Genomic DNA, 18,412 nt, shown 5'->3' with positions numbered 1-18,412 from the left:
CATATGAGTACATGCTGAAGCATTTAAAGGGCTAGTTTCACAAGACTTGTATCACTTGTAGCTAAGTGAAGTTGGGATGCATGGGATTTCTAAAAAGAAGTTTCTTTTCTTTCCTAGTTGCCCAAGTTGCCTTGTTATAAGACAAGAATAATACAGAAATAGAAAACAATTTGAGGATCTTATGTTTATAAGACAAGAATAATACAGAAACAGAAAACAATTTGAGGATCTTATATTTCGAAACTGCGATGCTTAATACGGGCATTAGTCCAGAGGTCGAATCTGTACGCGAAATGATATTTTTGCCCCTTCGACTATTCTAGATGACATGTGACTCCTCTCGCTTTGTCGTCTTTTGTTCATAATGTACTATGTTTTAAGCTTTCATGTAATGTGTTATTTTATTTTATTTTTTGTTGAGGTTATATAATGTGTTATTTTCTGTTCATAACGTACCATTCTCAAGAAACAAATCTTTCTGTGAGAGGCGGTTTGAGGAAGATATGAAATAGGCGGTTTCACTCTCCAATAGGCGGTTTCATTCTACATGGCAGTTTGAAATTGAACAAGGGCGGTTTCAAATTGAGGCAATTTCTAAATTTTAGAAACCAATTGAATCTTATTATGGTCGGTGGCTTATACTATATATAGGGGGTTTTAAGTGCTTTGTAAAAAACATCAACACAAGCAACAACAACTCTTCTTTAGAGAGAGCTAAAGAGAGAGCAAGTGAGAGAGAAATTTTTTGTTCATGGTTTTGAGCGGTGTTAAATTTCTCGGTCGTCGAAGATTTAGTATAGAAGGTTAATTACTATACGGTACCATCTTGGGACGAACTTGCGGGTTGTGTGAGTCGTCTTCATCTATCCTTCAATAAAGATTTCTTGTTCGCCCGAGGACGTAGGCTTTAAAGCCGAACCTCGTTAAATTCTGTTCGCATATTTGATTTTGGCTTAGCTTTTCGATTAATCTTCATAATCGGATCAATTTCTTGAATAGGTTCGAGCTTCCGCGACTTTTAGTTCCAACAATTGGTACCAGAGCCTTGTTGAGATTGAACGAAGAGAAGATGGGATCGAGAAGTGGTACGGTCAAAGCAGGGAAATATGAGATAGAGAAGTTCAATGGGAAAAACGATTTTTCTTATTGGCGGATGCAGATGAAGAATCTGTTAATCTCGCAGAAATTACACAAGACGTTGACGGGAAAGAAACCAAGAGATATGTCAGATGAGGATTGGGAAGAGTTAGATCTCGAAGCACGGGCTACTATTATGTTGTGTCTTGAGAGGGACATGGCGTTCCTAGTAGACGAAGAAACAACGGCGGCGGGTGTGTGGTTAAAACTAGAAAGCAGTTTCATGACGAAAACTTTAACGAATCGGGTCTACTTAAAATCCAAATTATTCACATGTAGAATGGAAGAGGGTTCTTCTATTCAGGAATATGTGAATAGGTTTGACAGGATTATCTCAAATTTGAAGGATATTGATGTTAAGGTTGAGGATGAGGACCAAGCCCTCATATTGTTACTTTCATTGCCTAAATCCTATGAGAACCTTGTTCAAACTTTGATGCTTGTTGGTGATAGTCTAAGCATGGAAGAGACGAGAAATTCGCTATTAGCGGATGACCTTCGTAAGGTTGCTACTAGCAGTATGGCGTCGGGTGGAGTAGACAAAGAACAAGCACAAGGGTTGTTTGTAACGAGGGGGAGGAGTAATGAAAGGGGAAAGGAAAAGGGCGGGAAATCTAGATCCAAATCTAGAGGCTCTTTCAAGAAAACGTGCTTTAGTTGTGGTGAGCTTGGCCACTTTAAAGCGGCTTGTCCAAAGAGAAAGTTGAAGCAAAAGAACGAAGGCTACAAGGAGAAACAAGAGATGCACGAGGCGGGATATGTGTCAGAAGAGGCGGACGAATATTTCTCGGTGACAGAGGTGTCTGAGAAGATCTTCGATAAGTGGATGCTTGATTCAGGGGCGTCACACCATATGTGCCCAAATAGGGAGTGGTTTACTACCTATAGGAGTATAGATGGTGGTACAGTTATACTTGGTGATGATAGTATATGTAAAACTGTGGGACTCGGAACAATACGGATCAAGATGCACGATGGAGTGGTGAACATTGACGGACGTAAGACACATACCCGATTTGCGGAAAAATCTAATTTCCCTTGGTGTGTTGGAGCGGAACGGCTGTAAGATAATTATAGAGAATGGCTCCATAAAAGTCGTTAAGGGTTCTTTGATGGTAATGAGAGGTACTCGTTACGGTAATTTATACAAACTTTTGGGGACAACAATTACGGGAGATGTAGCAGTAGGAATCAGTGGAAGGGATCCAACGGCTAGTACGAGGCTTTGGCATATGCGTCTTGGGCATATGTCAGAAAAGGGTCTATCTTTGATGTGCGGGAAAGGCTTGTTGAAGGACATGAAGAAGCCTTGCATGGAGTTTTGTGAGCATTGTGTGTTCGGGAAGGCACACAGGGTGACGTTCTCTACAAGCAAGCACAGGAGCAAAGAGGTGTTAGAGCATCTCCAATGCAAAACTTAAAAAAAACTCTATTTAGCTTATGTGTTGAGTCTCAATTGAGATTATTTTTCCTATGTGGCTAACTTGAGTATCTCTAATTCAAGTCCTTCTCCAATGCAACACTCTAAAAAGCTCTAATAGATACACATGTCACACATACATTTAATAGAAAAAAGTGGTTGAGAAAGAAAGGCTTTCTATTGGTCCAAAAATTAAATTTGATGACTAGGACACTTAAGACTCTCAAAAGAGATCTCAAAAATAGAGTTTCTAGTTGAGACATCTTAAAACTTAATGCTTCCACATCATCTTAAGATCTCAATTGAGTTTTGCATTGGAGAGGTTTTTTCTCAAAAAAAACTCTAAAGTCTTAGGTGGCACTTAAGATTTTAAGATTGAGTCTTGCATTGGAGATGCTCTTAGACTACGTACACACCGATGTCTGGGGACCGGCAAAGTTACCTTCCAAGGGTGGTTCCAGGTATTTTGTTTCATTCGTTGATGATCATTCGAGATTTGTCTGGCTTTATTTTCTAAAGCATAAGAATGAGGTATTCAACACATTCCTGGTGTGGAAAGCAATGGTTGAGAACAAAACTGGTCGAAAGCTGAAGACGTTAAGGTCGGATAATGGGACCAAGTACACGGATGGGGCATTCAAGGAGTTTTGTAATCAGGAAGGCATTGTGAGGCACTGGACAGTAGTAAACACACCTCAGCAGAATGGAGTCGCAGAGAGATTGAACCGTACACTACTTGAGAAGGCTAGATGTATGCGCTCCAATTCGGGATTAGGCGTAGAATGGTGGGCAGAATCTGTTGCTACAGCTTGTTATATTGTGAACAGGTCTCCACATTCTTCTTTAGATGGCGGCATACCTTACGAGGTGTGGTCAGGTGAACATGCAGATTACGGGAGACTTAAGGTTTTCGGTTGTACGGCCTATTACCATGTTAAAGGTAACAAACTTGACAATAGAGAAAAGAAGGCAATTTTCTTAGGATATGCTACAGGAGTCAAGGGTTATCGGCTATGGTGTACGGAAGACAAGAAGTTTGTAATCAGCAGAGATGTGGTGTTTGATGAGTCATCTATTGTAGCTATGAAGAAAGCTACGGTGCCTAGTTGTGGTGATGTTGGGTCTACTAAAGCTCAAGTAGTGGAAGTAGAAGCCGAAGACCAACGGGTTTCTAGGAATCATGATCAGGTGGAGCATCAGGATAGTACTCAGGATGAGGAAATTGATGAACCCGATCATGAGGAGGTTCAAGGAGAAGGTACACAAGTTTTACAACAACAGCAGCAGGATGTTTCGGTACACACTAGGCCGAAACGGTTATATAAGCCGGTACAGAGGTTAGGGTCAGACAAACCTCTTAGGCATTACGGGCAGGCAAATGTGGTTGAATATGCACTCTCGGCTGAAGACGACGAGCCGGTCACCTTCAAACAAGCTATTACCGCAGCGGAAAGAGAGAGTTGGTTGGTTGCTATGCAAGAAGAGATGAAGTCTCTTCACAAGAACAAGACATGGGAGGTTGTCCCATTGCCCGAAGGTAAGTCTGTTATTGGTTGTAAATGGGTGTACAAGAAGAAAGAGGATTCTTCCGAAATCAAGGGTACAAGGTATAAGGCAAGTCTAGTGGCCAAGGGTTATGCACAGAAAGAAGGGGTCGACTACAATGAGATTTTCTCACCAGTCGTGAAACATACTTCTATTCGGGTGCTATTGAGTATTGTTGCTCACAGTGATCTTGAGCTGGAACAACTCGATGTTAAAACCGCCTTCTTGCACGGTGATTTGGAAGAAGAAATTTATATGGCTCAACCTGAGGGATACAAGGTTGAGGGCAAAGAAAATCAAGTATGTCGTTTGAGGAAGTCTCTTTACGGATTGAAACAATCCCCTCAGCAATGGTACAAACGATTTGATTTTTTCATGCTAAAACATGGTTTTCGCAGAAGTGACTATGATTGTTGTGTATACATCAAGAAGCTTCGCGAAGGTGACTTTATTTATCTCCTTTTGTATGTGGATGACATGCTTATTGCTTCTCGAAGCATGGTGGAGATAGATAAGTTAAAATCTTAACTCAGTCAAGAGTTTGAGATGAAAGACATGGGCGCTGCAAAGAAGATACTGGGAATGGAGATTAAGAGAGAGCGGTCAAGTAAGAAACTGTACTTGAATCAGAAAGGTTACATCGAACGAGTAGTTACTCGATTCGGGATGCAGAATGCGAAGGCAGTGTCAACACCTTTGGCACCACACTTCAGGCTCTCGGGAAAACAATCTCCCACTACTACGGTGGAGAAGGATCATATGGATCGTATACCGTATGCTAGTGCAGTTGGCAGTTTGATGTACACTATGGTGTGTACTCGTCCGGACATTTCACAGGCGGTCAGTGTGGTTAGTAGGTTTATGGCAAACCCGGGGAAGACACATTGGGAAGCTGTGAAGTGGGTCTTGAGGTACTTGAAGGGTACCGTTGATACGGGTTTGTGTTTTGGTGAAGACACATGTCAGGTAAGCGGTTATGTTGAATCGGATTATGCTGGCGATCTAGATAGAAGACGATCTACTACTGGTTATGTATTTAGGGTACATGGTGCTCCAGTTAGTTGGCGATCGATGTTACAATCTACAGTTGTGTTATCTACTACGGAGGCCGAGTATATGGCTATGGCCGAGGGTGTGAAGGAAGCATTGTGGTTGTGGGGTCTTCTGGATGATCTAGGGATTAAGCAGGAGTGCGTAGATGTATGGTGTGATAGTCAAAGTGCGATACACTTGGCAAAGAATCAGGTCCATCATGCTCGTACTAAGCATATCGATGTCAGGTATCACTTTGTACGAGATGTCATAGAGGAAGGTGATGTTTCTCTCATGAAGGTACACACAGATGAGAATCCCGCGGACATGTTGACTAAAGTGGTGACATGTAGCAAGTTTCAGCATTGTCTAGAATTGCTACAAATCGGCTCGTGTTAAGTTGCCCGAAAGGGCGTAATGGCGACAAGGTAATATTTATGTGAAGGGTTGGTAGAACTACGGTAGGCTTGATCCTATAAAAGAGTACGTAGGCAGCCATGGTCATATGGTGCAGTCGGATGAAGTTACAAGAAGCAGATATATCTTACAAGGAGTATCCTGGTGTTCGTCCAAAATTTGAAGTATATCAAATTGTGTACGAGGTGGAGAATTGTGAGAGGCGGTTTGAGGAAGATATGAAATAGGCGGTTTCACTCTCCAGTAGGCGGTTTCATTCTACATGGCAGTTTGAAATTGAACAAGGGCGGTTTCAAATTGAGGCAATTTCTAAATTTTAGAAACCAATTGAATCCTATTATGGTAGGTGGCTTATACTATATATAGGGGGTTTTAAGTGCTTTGTAAAAAACATCAACACAAGCAACAACAACTCTTCTTTAGAGAGAGCTAAAGAGAGAGAGCAAGTGAGAGAGAAATTTTTTGTTCATGGTTTTGAGCGGTGTTAAATTTCTCGGTCGTCGAAGATTTAGTATAGAAGGTTAATTACTATACGGTACCATCTTGGGACGAACTTGCAGGTTGTGTGAGTCGTCTTCATATATCCTTCAATAAAGATTTCTTGTTCGCCCGAGGACGTAGGCTTTAAAGCCGAACCTCGTTAAATTCTGTTCGCATATTTGATTTTGGCTTAGCTTTTCGATTAATCTTCATAATCGGATCAATTTCTTGAATAGGTTCGAGCTTCCGCCACTTTTAGTTCCAACACTTTCTTGAGAGGAAAAAAAACCTGGTCTAATTAGGAAGAAAAATACTATTATTGTTTTTGAAATTCAAGAAAAAAGGGGTTTTGTCATAATACATTATGATAGTTTATTTTTTGATGCTACTATGGGGTTTTATTATGTGACTTACCCCGTAGACCTTCTGGAAGAAGTTTCTTTTATTGACATGTTTACGTTCTTGTAGAAAATGTATTTAGATTCAAAGCGCTACATGCTCTTTTCAAGACCCACCTCATGGTGTCCAAGTTCAGAGAGATAAATTGAACAAGTACGGTTGTTAAAAGAAGGTTTGGAAAATATGACAGTAGATACAGCCCAAATACACATTTGGGTTGTGACGGAAAACAGGGTCACTAATAGTACTATTGATAACTTTATGACAATTTTTATCTTCTACCAATTAGGGACTATACATTTTTATCAAGGTATTAATGACGATTTGGTGGACGAACTCATTTGTCACAATGGATATTAGGGATGCTTGTTAGTCGTCCCAAACAACTATTAAGGAAAAACTCTTATTACTGGTCCTCGCTAATAATTTTGTATATTGATTTCCCGGGCATATAGCCTACTAAAATTCCTTGTTATACATAATCATACAATTTTACATCCATCAGTCAAAATTTAGTTGCCAAAGTGGTCGATTTGACATAAACTCCAAATCTCTAGAAGTCCCAAATTTGATTCTCAAGAGGAGGTGGATTTCATAGTTTATTGAACTTGGTTGTTAGAGCAACTCCAATGTGGGGGGCTGGGACTGGGAGCCCCATGCTCCCTGGCTCCCTAATGGGAGCCCGGGCTGGGGGGCTCCCAGCCCCAAATATGGCCGTTGGGGGTCTCCCAACGGCCATATTTGGGGTGGATCCCCTAAAAAGGGGATCCACCCCACTTCTTTTTATTTTTTTATTTTTTAAAAAAAAATTTTCTTTTAAACTAATTTTTTTTTTTAAAAATATTAATTGTTTTAAATTTGTTTTTCCAATCATTTCTCTAATTTTTTCTTTCTTTTTTTTTAATTTTTTTCATCTTTTCAAAATTCCTTCTCTCTCTAACATAATATTAAATTTTAATTTTATATTTGAAATTAATAATTTATAGTTGAAAATTGAAATTAAAAGTCCGCACACGTATATTACACACGTACATAATTTAGATTTGGGAGCCCCTGTTAGGAGCCCGACGTTGGAATTGAAAAAAGCCCCAGGGCTCCTAAAAATCAAGGGCTCCCAATGGGAGGCCGAGCCCCACATTGGACTTGCCCTTAAGGTATAAATAACGTAGATGGACTTTAGGTCATAACTTAGTTGGCCTTTACGCCTGTTCTTGTAAAAATTTAAATTTGGCGGCTATCGTGTTTATCATATCTTTAATGTATCACTGCAAATGTAATGACTATCGTAAATTGTAGTCAATTTCAAAAAGAAAAATTTACATCCATCAACTCCGCATTAATTTTATAAACAACATAAAATTTGTAACATAGTGGAAAACTATCCACGTAAACAAATATAGGGTTAATTTCGTTTTGGCCCCAAATTTGTGTAATGAGGTCGTTTGGCCCAACAAGATTATGAAAGTTAACTTGCTTATCACGTACAAATCCTGAAAAAGTAGTGGCAAACTCACCATCTTCATCTCCAATAGTAATAGTATTAGAACTTAAGAATTAACGCCCCATTTGAACTTGTTGATGATAACTAGTGCTACCGTTTTCATGACGCCTCCTCCCTATCGTATTGATATTGATTACAATATGATAGGTGCCCAAAATCCAAATTACTTAGTGAAGAGAAGAATATTATTGAGACAAAAGAACAGAAAAACTCTCACAAGCCCCTTTTCATGATGCCTCCTCCGTATCTCATGTATTGACATTGATTACAAATATGATAGGTGCCCAAAATCCAAATTACTTAGTGAAAAGAAGAATATTATTGAGACAAAATAACGGAAAAACTCTCACAAATCATACGTAAGATTTTCTTTACAATTTGGCCTAATTACATGAACCAAATATCAAATCATAAGATCCTTTTCATGATGCCTCCTCCCTATCTCATGTATTGATATTGATTACAAATATGATAGGTGTCCAAAATCCAAATTACTTAGTGAAGAGAAGAATAATATTGAGAGAAAATAACATAAAAACTCTCACAAGCCATACCTAAGATTTTCTTCACAACTTGGGCTATTTACATGAACAAAATATCAAATCATAAGCTAGGTTTTATTATTAAACCTAATTATTGGCACAAAAATACATAAACCCTAAATGAGAGGAAGAACTCTCTTAGAGGTAGAGGGGGGGGGGGATTAGTTTTTTGGCTTTGAACCGTCGATTCTTTTCAACGACCGTATGGCAACCTTTTCACCCCGTCTCCTATGAGAAACTAATTTTCTAACAATGAAACGAGTTCTTCCTAGGAGAAACAAGTGAAGGAAACAGGGCAGATTGCGAAGGAGTTACACCTCCTTGGGTTGAGTTCCAAGGACAAGGGCAGAGTTTGATCTCAAATGTGAAAATGGAATAGACTGGGAGAATAGGAGCCGGAGGCCCGGACTGAACCATCTTTCCGGACTCCACAAAAGCACAAGGAAATGATGGATACTCCTTGCAACTAAACTACTTCATTACCACAAAATCCGAATAGAAATGATGATAATTGTAAAACAAGGTTGAAACTTGAAATCCTTCATCTCAATCAATCAACCAATCAATCCAACAACTATTAATTCGCAAGTTTGAGATCTTGATCTTTGATTAGGAAATAATTCAGATTAGGCAATAATTCAACTGATGAGGCCTTTTGTCTGACTATGGCTCCAAAGAAAAACCGAAGAAATCTTAAGAAGAAAACAATTTGTGAAGAAAATCTAACCTTTGAGTTGAAGAAGAGAGGAAGAACTTGGTTGCAACTATAGCGAGAGAGGCAAAGTGAGTCGAGATCTGTTGAGTGGAAGAACTCAGTTTTGGGTGTGAACAGCTAGGGACCCACTCGCAAACACGAGCATTTAGCAAACTTAGAGCATCTCCAGTGAGACACTCTGATAAATACTCTAAAAATCCTAGTTGTCAAATGTTAATGAAGATTCTCTTTCCTAAGTGACAACATGGAGACACTCTAAAAAAATTTTTGTCTCCAATGGAGATCTTTAAAATACATCTACTTAATATACATGTCACTCTTAAATTCAATAGGAAAAAAGTAGTTCAAAAGCAAGAGTTTCTATTGGTTTAAATTTTAGAGTAACTTTTAAAGAGTCTCAAGAAGACACTCTAATTTTAGAGCTTGAGAGTCTCTATAGCAAATGCTCCAAATCATCAGTGTCTAATAGAGTAGTGTCCCATTGTAGAAAGTTTTCGGCAAAAACGCTTAATATCCTAAGTGACACTCTAACTTTTAGAGATTGAGTGTCTCATTGGAGATGCTTTTAATATCTCAAGTGGCACTCTAACAAGTGGCTCTTCATGCGAAAGATTGAAGAAACCCAATTTACTAACACCAAGGACATCCTTTCCACGTGTCAAAATTTGATTTAGGTGTCGTTTGTTTTGTTTCAAGAATTTGAAATCTGTATTAGTTTTACGTGTAATTGTAATTGTTTTGAATGTTTTTATTAACATTTTGAAACAAATATTTGTATCCACTAAATGTAATTTCAAATTATAAAAGAAGTCTGAATTTGATCAAGAAAGTTGTTTTAAGGTCTGAATTTATTAGAGAAGTAAACACATGCAAATACTCAAATTGTACTTGTGAATTACACAGCCTTTGGTTTAGATTTCAGATTCTCACTTGGCAAAAAACAAACAACACCTTAGTAGGCCTGCCTGCCGTATGCCCAAATCCTTCTCCTTGTGTAGCATTCTTCTTCCTGTTTTAATAACTAACAAGAGCAACCCAATCGAAAGCATGGATTTGGTCGGAAAAAGCTCTCTCTCTCTCTCCTCTCTCTCTCTCTCTCTCTCTCTCTCTCTCTCTCTCTCTTCAACTTTCGAACCAAGCAATCACGAGACGTCTCTGAACTCTTCCACTTGATCAACTTTTCTGAAATAAATTGGTTCAGCTCAGTTATCACGCGGCCTACAAAACCAGAGCTTCTTAAATTGAAGCCCAAACAAGTAAGAACTCTGTCTCTTCGTCTCTCTCTCTCTCTCTCTCTCTCTATTAATGGATTCTTCTTTCGTTTTAATCCAACTTTGATGTCTCCATAAACCCAATTTAGTTTCCAAATTTCACATCAAAACCTACAATTTAAAATAGTAAAAGAATTATTGATCATATTCTCTCTTTGCTCTTCATCCTTATCTTCACTTCATCTCTGCTTTCTTCTTGAAATTCTCTTTGATTCCACTGCTATTTTAAAATCTGAGAAAACCCAACTTTCCTTTGTTCTCCTCCTTCAAAACCCATGTTTTCAAATCAGTTCTTTCTCTTTCTAGAAATAATGCAGTCATTAGTTTTTCAAGAACACCCATTTGGGTGTTTTTAGTTGAAAAACTTTCTTTCTCTCTCTACCTGAAGGAGGCTGCACAGAATTATATAAATGGCGCTTTCGTTTCTCCGAGCCCTTCGGCTCCGGAAAAAGAAGAGAAACTCTCTTTCACTTCCCTCATCATCTAGGAATCTAACATCTGAAATGGAAAATATGGAAAAGAGAAGATTCGACAGTTTAGAATCATGGTCAATGTTATTGGATTCTGATAATTTGGATAATTTGGAAGATACCAATGAGGATAAAGAGGAATGGACGGCTGATCTTTCACAACTTTTTATTGGAAATAAATTTGCTTCAGGAGCTCATAGTCGGATTTATCGTGGGATTTACAAACAGAGAGCAGTAGCTGTTAAAATGGTGAGGATTCCAAACCAACATGAGGAGACAAGAGAGTTGCTTGAGAAGCAATTTAACTGTGAAGTTGCCCTGCTTTCTCGTCTTTTTCATCCAAATATAGTTCAGGTTGGAACAACTATATATATACATATATACACGCATAGAGTGGTACTTATATTCTGACTCAGAGTTTGATGTGACATCTTCGAACATATATTTCCGTAAACTATTTTTGGGGAAGTGTACAAACTATGTTGTCAATGCATGAATAAGAGTTAGGGTACCGACTGTGCTCAAAGTGATCGTAGCACTACTAATGTATTAGAATTGCCCCTAAAACACACCTTACTAAATCTAGTTCTAGGCTTCTACAAGATGTTTGGTGTATATAGGCTACTTAGTGAATAAATGCCCAAGAGTCCATGACCAATTAGTATAAAACCGGAAACAAGGTGTACATGTACGCCCGTCTAGCTAGAAGGACTATTACTAGGGTAGCCCAAGCTAGCTTACTGGTTCCGCCCTCGATAGATAAAGCTCACTCCTAAAAACAAGGTTTCGAGAAGCCAATATGAAACATTTAGGGTCTTTTCACATATAGAGACCCAAACTAATGAGAAAATAACTTGTTAGTGTGAAGCTATAGCCTATAAGGTATCGGTGAACAAGGTCCCTAGCCATGATGTCTAATAGAATGCTTGGCCATCTGGACTTGAAGCTGACTTCGGGAATATTTGAAGTACACCACGACTTGAGTTATATTAGTTAAAAGTTTCTAGTCCGTTTCTCTCAATTGAAAGAAATTGTGTGGTGTTTTACTTCAAGACTGTTATCATTTTATCTTTCATAATTGATAGTCTTTCTTAGTTTGTACATTCAAAGATAACACCATTTTTTAACAGTTTATTGCAGCTTGTAAAAAGCCTCCTGTATATTGTATCATCACAGAATACATGTCACAAGGAACTTTAAGGATGTATCTAAACAAGAAACAACCATACTCACTCTCAACCGAAACGATTTTAAGGTTAGCACTTGATATTTCAAGAGGAATGCAGTATCTTCACTCACAAGGAGTAATTCATAGAGATCTTAAATCAAATAACTTGTTACTCAATGATGAAATGCGAGTTAAAGTGGCGGATTTTGGTACCTCATGTCTTGAAACACAATGTCGAGCTTCTAAAGGTAATATGGGAACTTATCGTTGGATGGCTCCAGAAATGATCAAGGATAAACCATATACTAAAAAGGTCGATGTTTATAGCTTTGGTATTGTGCTCTGGGAGCTCACGACAGCTTTGCTTCCATTTCAAGGGATGACTCCTGTCCAAGCTGCATTTGCTGTCTCCGAGAAGGTAAATCTATTTATCCTTCTTGTTTGATTGATGATTTGGAATGTGATTTCTTTAGATGATTTTTTGTTGAGGTATCCTTTGTTATTTTAAATGCTTGTTTGGGCTAGAAACACTCATGTTTCTTGTATGTATCAAGTCTTCGTTTTCTTCCTCTACGAATCAGACTCTTTATTTCGGACATTTGGTTGAAATAGGAGAGTTTGAAAAATATATTTGCCACGACTTCTTTCCGAGGCTTATGCAGAATCATCGCATTTCTTTTCCTTTTAGCATCAACGCCATTTTAGTGAGAACTGATATGGCAGATTATGATTTCCAGCTAATGGGCCTGAATGCCCATTACATCTACCTAAATGTCCTTAATCCTCATTCCTCTTCAGCTAAAGTTTGTTCTATTTCCATCTTTTGTTTCCCATGTATGATTTGATCTCTGTTTTGTTACAAGGGCTTTGGTTTGCCATTATTGATTTCCAAGTTTGGTTGGATATTGTGCCTGAAAGTAAACCCAACTCCCGGTGCTTATCAACTATCATCAATATAATAAATCAGAATGGGAATGGTTTTAGTGTCATGTCGTAAGTTGTATCTATAAATCTTGGTCGTTGGTTCTCAATTGTAAATCACAATGCTTTTTGAAAACCTCTCGTAACGATCTTCAAGAAAACGTGCTAGTAAACCCGACAAACTTCATTGCTTGGGGACTTCGCAACCTGTTCAAGGAATACGATGAAGACAAGTGGAATCTGTGACCACTCGTAAGGGAGTAGTCATCGACGGTGGATGTTGCTAGACAACTTTTGGCTCTCAGAATGGTCTTGGAGAAATCAGCATAGGCTCGCACACTCGGCTTATCCGTCCATTCACTAGGGTATCATGTGTCACTATTCCAAAAAGAGAGAAAAAGGAGGTCCTACCGGGAGTCGAACCCAGGTCGCTGGATTCAAAGTCCAGAGTGCTAACCACTACACCATAGAACCCTTTGTTGAATTTAAACCTTGATGTATTCTTACTTAACTACTTGGTGTCCTCGAGTACCAGTGTACCACTGAAATGCATCCATTTGACGTCCATATTAAGATTCTTCTCATCTTCCATATACGTTTTTCTTGCAACAAGAAAAAAGATACACTTTTGTGTCAGCGTATGTATTCGTATCTCGAACGCAATTTTTAAAGGGTGGAAACCAACTTGATATCTACTCCAACAAAAAGTTGGTTTTATGTTCCTAGCTAGATTATAACATATCTTAAATCCCTAACTTAGGGAACAATAATCTAATTGTCATATTTATACATCAATGATGATTAAGTTTCCTGTTTATATTTTTTTCGCGTATAGAAAGTTTCTCATATATTTTGTTTCATGTGCAGAATGAGCGACCACCGTTACCAGCTAACTGTCAACCAGCGCTTGCAAATCTTATAAAACGTTGTTGGTCCTCAAATCCATCAAAGCGACCTGATTTCAGCTACATTGTGTCTGTTTTGGAAAATTATGAAGAATGTGTCAAAGATGGACACCCTCTTCCTTCACATTTAACACTGGTTAGTCGCAATGTTATTCTAGAGCGTTTGAAGGGTTGTATCTCCATGAACTCTTCAATTCTTGTTCACGCTTGATTACAATGGAAGGTTCTTGTGTCAAAATCCGTCCTTTAGTAATTTATAGATCTCACATAATCATGTTAGGTATATATTATCTTTTTTTTTGATGAGAAGGTATATATTATCTTGTCATAATTGATATTTATTTTTAGCATAACATTAATGTAACGTAGCTTAGAAATATATAAATGTATAGAATATTACTGGTTACAACAGAGTTACTATCGTCCACTCATAATGGGAAGGTAAAAGAATCACCAATTAGTTAGGTGCTTAGGGCTTACCATTCTGGTTCGGGGAAGGGGTTGCATAAAGACTTTGGATCGGTTAAATTTAACCAAAATAGGTTAGAGGCAACTTGTTTTTTTTTTTTTTGTTGAACTGAGGCAAGTTGTTTTTGAGACCCAAAAATAAACATGTTTATTTTGTTAACCCTCATCTTCATTTTACCTCCGCCAGAACTATTTCTCTTTCTCTCCTCTCTTTCTCTTTCTCTCATTTATCTAGCTAAGGAAAAGGTGCCCTTTGCAGGATTTCCTTCTTTAACGAAAGGATTTTCCATCTTATTTGAATAGAGGGAAAACAAAATCAATCTATAGGTGAAACAATGAGAAGACATAAAATGTTTTTGAGAAAAGAATTTGAGAGGAAAAAGATAGAGAGATAAAAAATGGTCGAAGTTGTGGTGATAGTTGGAGGTGGTCGTGTTGGTGGAGATGGAAATGAAGGGGAGGGATAAAAAAACAAATATGCTAATTTTGAGCCTTAAATCAAGGTGACCAATACGTGGACAACTGTTTTTTTATATGGACAACTATTTACGGGTCCGGTGCAAGTCAATTATGCTTGACTTAGTTGACTTTGATTTAATAAGGGGACAACCCCATAAAGTCTTAAATACTAACAGTTACTAGTTTGTGGACCATTAACAAAATAATAGTTCAAAATTGAAAACCTAAGTTGTCTTCTTCTTCATCATCTTCTTCTTCTTCCTTCTTCTTAGTCTTATTCTTATTCTTTTACTGCTACTAAAAGTAAACTATAGTTTCTGCCACTTCCTTTTGTTTTTCATCAAACCCTAGATGAATGAAGAAGATAAAACTCATCAATCCCCACTTGTTTGTAAAAAAAATTTAGGGCTTTGAAATTTTTGATTTCTAGGTTTCAAAAGTTTAACGGGTTTTAAGGTTTTTAGATCTGATCTTTCTGGTTAGAAATATCCTTCAACAATTCCCTTCCCTTTGTTTGATGTCATAATCTTCTCCAAAAAATTCTCTCTCTAGAATTTTGGGTTGATGATGAAGATGAAGTAGTAGAAGAAGACCAAACTTACTTAGGGTCTATGGAGAAAAGAGGGAGGTGTTCAAATACTACATCTAATTCTAAGAGGACTTGAGTGAAAATAATAGAGAGTTGCCCCCCTTAGAAACTGGTGTCCATATAAAAAATAATTATTTTAGTTGTCCACATAAGATAGTTGTCCATATAAGAAAAACGGTTGTCCACGTATTGGCCACCTAAATCAAAGGGTCCTCTACCTTGATTGGGTCCAATTAAATTGACTCAAAATCTTTAGGCTCCTAAACGAGAAGTGGGTAACCCAAAAACCAGCCTTCAAAAGTGGTCAACTATTTACCTAATTTAATGGGTTAATCCCTTTTTTCGGCCCTGGCCATTGTGTCCATTATGTCCATTATGTCAGAGTTTCTGTTTCGGGCCCTCATACGTGTCAGTTTTTCTAGTTTGTCCTGTTTTTTTTTTTATGATTCTCGATTTGCCCTTTTGTGTTTTGTTTGATTCAGTTTTTGCCCTAAATTGGTGGCTAAGTCAACCTTTTGGACCCATAAGCGACATGAATTTCATTTTGTCCTCGATATATTTTTCGGTTTCCAAATTTGCACTTTTGTATTTCAATTCTGATGATGTCGAGAAGTGGTTTCTAGTTATCACTCTGCTATTTAGGATAAACGATCACATGATGAATTTTCTTTGTGTGACTTGATGAAACAGAGTTTTGCAAGAAACATAGAAATCACCCCGATGCACAAGTCAGTATGGTGTTTTCGCTTAAAAAAAATGAATTCAAAATTTGGAGTGAAGAAATTGAACCTTCTTCCTTTTGGTATGGCAAATGTGACATACCTATATAGGTTCAGTTAATCGGTCGTGATAATTGACCGAGATGGTGTGGTAGTAAGACACCGACTTAATGAGAGTCACGGGTCAATGGCCTTTAGGAGGATAATACCATGATTGCATATCTTCTGGGACTGACAGATCTTCTGACAGTTAACGGTTTGTGCTTAGAAAGTAGATTTTTGGCGTGTTTTATTCATCCACGTCATGTTATTCGTGTTCAGGTTATTCTTGGAGCTCGTGCAAACTGAGCTCATATAGTTAACCTATCTACTTCAGATTTTAGATCAGGTCTAGCCTCAGATTGAGTAAATCTAAGCTCGAGTCCCCTTCCCGTGCCTCGAGGCAAGAAGAGGTTCAAGGTGTAGAGCTAATTTCCCTCGACCTTCCTTGTTGTTTTAAGATCTAAAGCAGAACTCTCACCGGGGCTAACTCGGTTTATCTCGAAGCAGAAGTAGGGCTCAAGGCGCCTAAGAAACTCGTGTTGACCTCCCATATCAGAGGTCAGGTGGCAGGGCTCTTTTGGATCCTCCTCCTGGTGATTTGGATACTGGTCGACCGTTGTATGTCTCAGTCAATATGTTGACTTCTTGACTTGGTCAAAAGTTGACCATATGTTAAAACAAAAAAAAAATTCATTAGTTAACGAAAAACATTATCAACACAAATACATTACAAAGTAAAGAGTTTTATGGATGTATATTACAAGGATGGATGCAAAATTTCACGTTACGCATAGCTGACTATAAATTAAAACTGTATGAAAGAAAATAATTGCTTCATGATCACTTTTGATTAAGGTAATTTCTAGTATGAATACAATTGTTTAATTATATATGTTAATTTTCAAACAAAAATTTTAATATTTTCAAACAAAAATTTTAATATTTTTTAAAAGCCAAAGGACATTTAGAAAGCTAAAATTCATAATATTTTAAAATATCTTCCCATCTAGGAAATCATTCATCATATGTCTTTTTATTGGTCCTTCGTCTCTCTCTATCTCTCTCTTGTTCAACATCTCAAAAATTATTCATGATGTGGTTTTGTATTATTCATGATGTATCAATGTCATATTGAACGTAACGACTTTTAGAATCCATCTGAAAAAATAATAAATAGATCTTAATTCAATGTTAGACGAATTACAGTGATATTCGAAAGAGAAAACAAGATATTTGGAAACAAGCAACCGGAGACTGCCTAAACAATTGGTCAACTTTAATTGACTCATTTTTTTTTCCTAATTATTAGAGGGAAACCTTAATCATGCCTTGTGCAACTAATACCCTAAATAATGAAATCCCTACCTCAGAAACCCTAGAGAAGGGATCACCTTTAGTCGTAAACCCTTCCCCAATTGATGAAAGCAAAACCTTAGAAACCCAAACCCCGGAAGACACAATTACTTCTCCAGAGAAAGAGACCCTAAAAGATAAAAGTCCAGATGGAGAAGAAGAAGTAGAAGCAAAGGGGGTAGAAGAAGGTGCAGAAGAAGAGGGAGAATGTGGGTTTTGTTTGTTCATGAAAGGTGGTGGATATAAAGATAGTTTTACAGCTTCAGAAAATTGCATTCAAGAACCAGAGAATAACAAAGAAGACATTGTTGATAAGTGTTTTAAAGTTACTTCAATGTTAAAAAAATGTATGGATGCTCATTCAGATTATTATGAACCAATTCTTAGGGCAGAGAAAGATGTCAATAATGAAGTCGTTAAAGAGATGGAGAAGAAAAAAGAATTGATTGATAAAGATTCTAAACAACAACAAGTTGTGATTGGAATAGAGAAAGAAAAAGATTCCACAAAGGATTAGCTAGATTTCTTGAGAAGCAAAAAATGGTGGTGCCTGGAGTTAGAGGTGGTGATCGGAGTTGGTGGTGGTAGCCGGAGTTGGTGGTAAGAGATGAGGAAGAAAAAGATGACTTGTTTCCCTTTAAAATTTGCACTCCAGAAAATTCGTCAAAATTCACATCTTCTCTTTTAAATTTCTACCCCGGATAATTTTTTTTATTTCTCCAAATCACCCACCTTAGGGTAAACATCATTGACCATTTATAAAGAAAAAGAGGAGAAGGTGTTTGTATTTGAAATATACAAACATAATTTCCATTTCGTCACATAATTAAAGGAAAATGAGAGGGGGGGGGGGGCTTTT

The 18,412-nt window shown here is 37.7% G+C and overlaps 1 protein-coding gene and 1 non-coding gene across 2 annotated transcripts; one reads left to right on the top strand and one right to left on the bottom strand.

Annotated features, from left to right (window-relative positions):
* Positions 1-10,103: 10,103 nt before the first annotated feature.
* On the top strand, positions 10,104-14,334 carry HT1 (Protein kinase superfamily protein). The gene is made up of 3 exons (XM_086671436.1): positions 10,104-11,283; positions 12,060-12,515; positions 13,886-14,334. Exons 1-3 carry the CDS (start codon positions 10,870-10,872, stop codon positions 14,132-14,134), a joined length of 1,119 nt encoding a protein of 372 aa, XP_086527562.1. The 5' UTR covers positions 10,104-10,869; the 3' UTR covers positions 14,135-14,334.
* Positions 13,421-13,492, bottom strand: TRNAQ-UUG (transfer RNA glutamine (anticodon UUG)). The gene has a single exon. It is a non-coding gene; the product is annotated as a tRNA-Gln (tRNA).
* Positions 14,335-18,412: the final 4,078 nt, after the last annotated feature.

This window comes from Eschscholzia californica, unplaced genomic scaffold (genome assembly GCF_041429995.1).
Source record: "Eschscholzia californica isolate CP2 unplaced genomic scaffold, dmEscCali1.0.p SCAF_3, whole genome shotgun sequence".
Taxonomy (NCBI): domain Eukaryota; kingdom Viridiplantae; phylum Streptophyta; class Magnoliopsida; order Ranunculales; family Papaveraceae; genus Eschscholzia; species Eschscholzia californica.
This window is presented reverse-complemented; position numbering and strand designations above follow the sequence as displayed.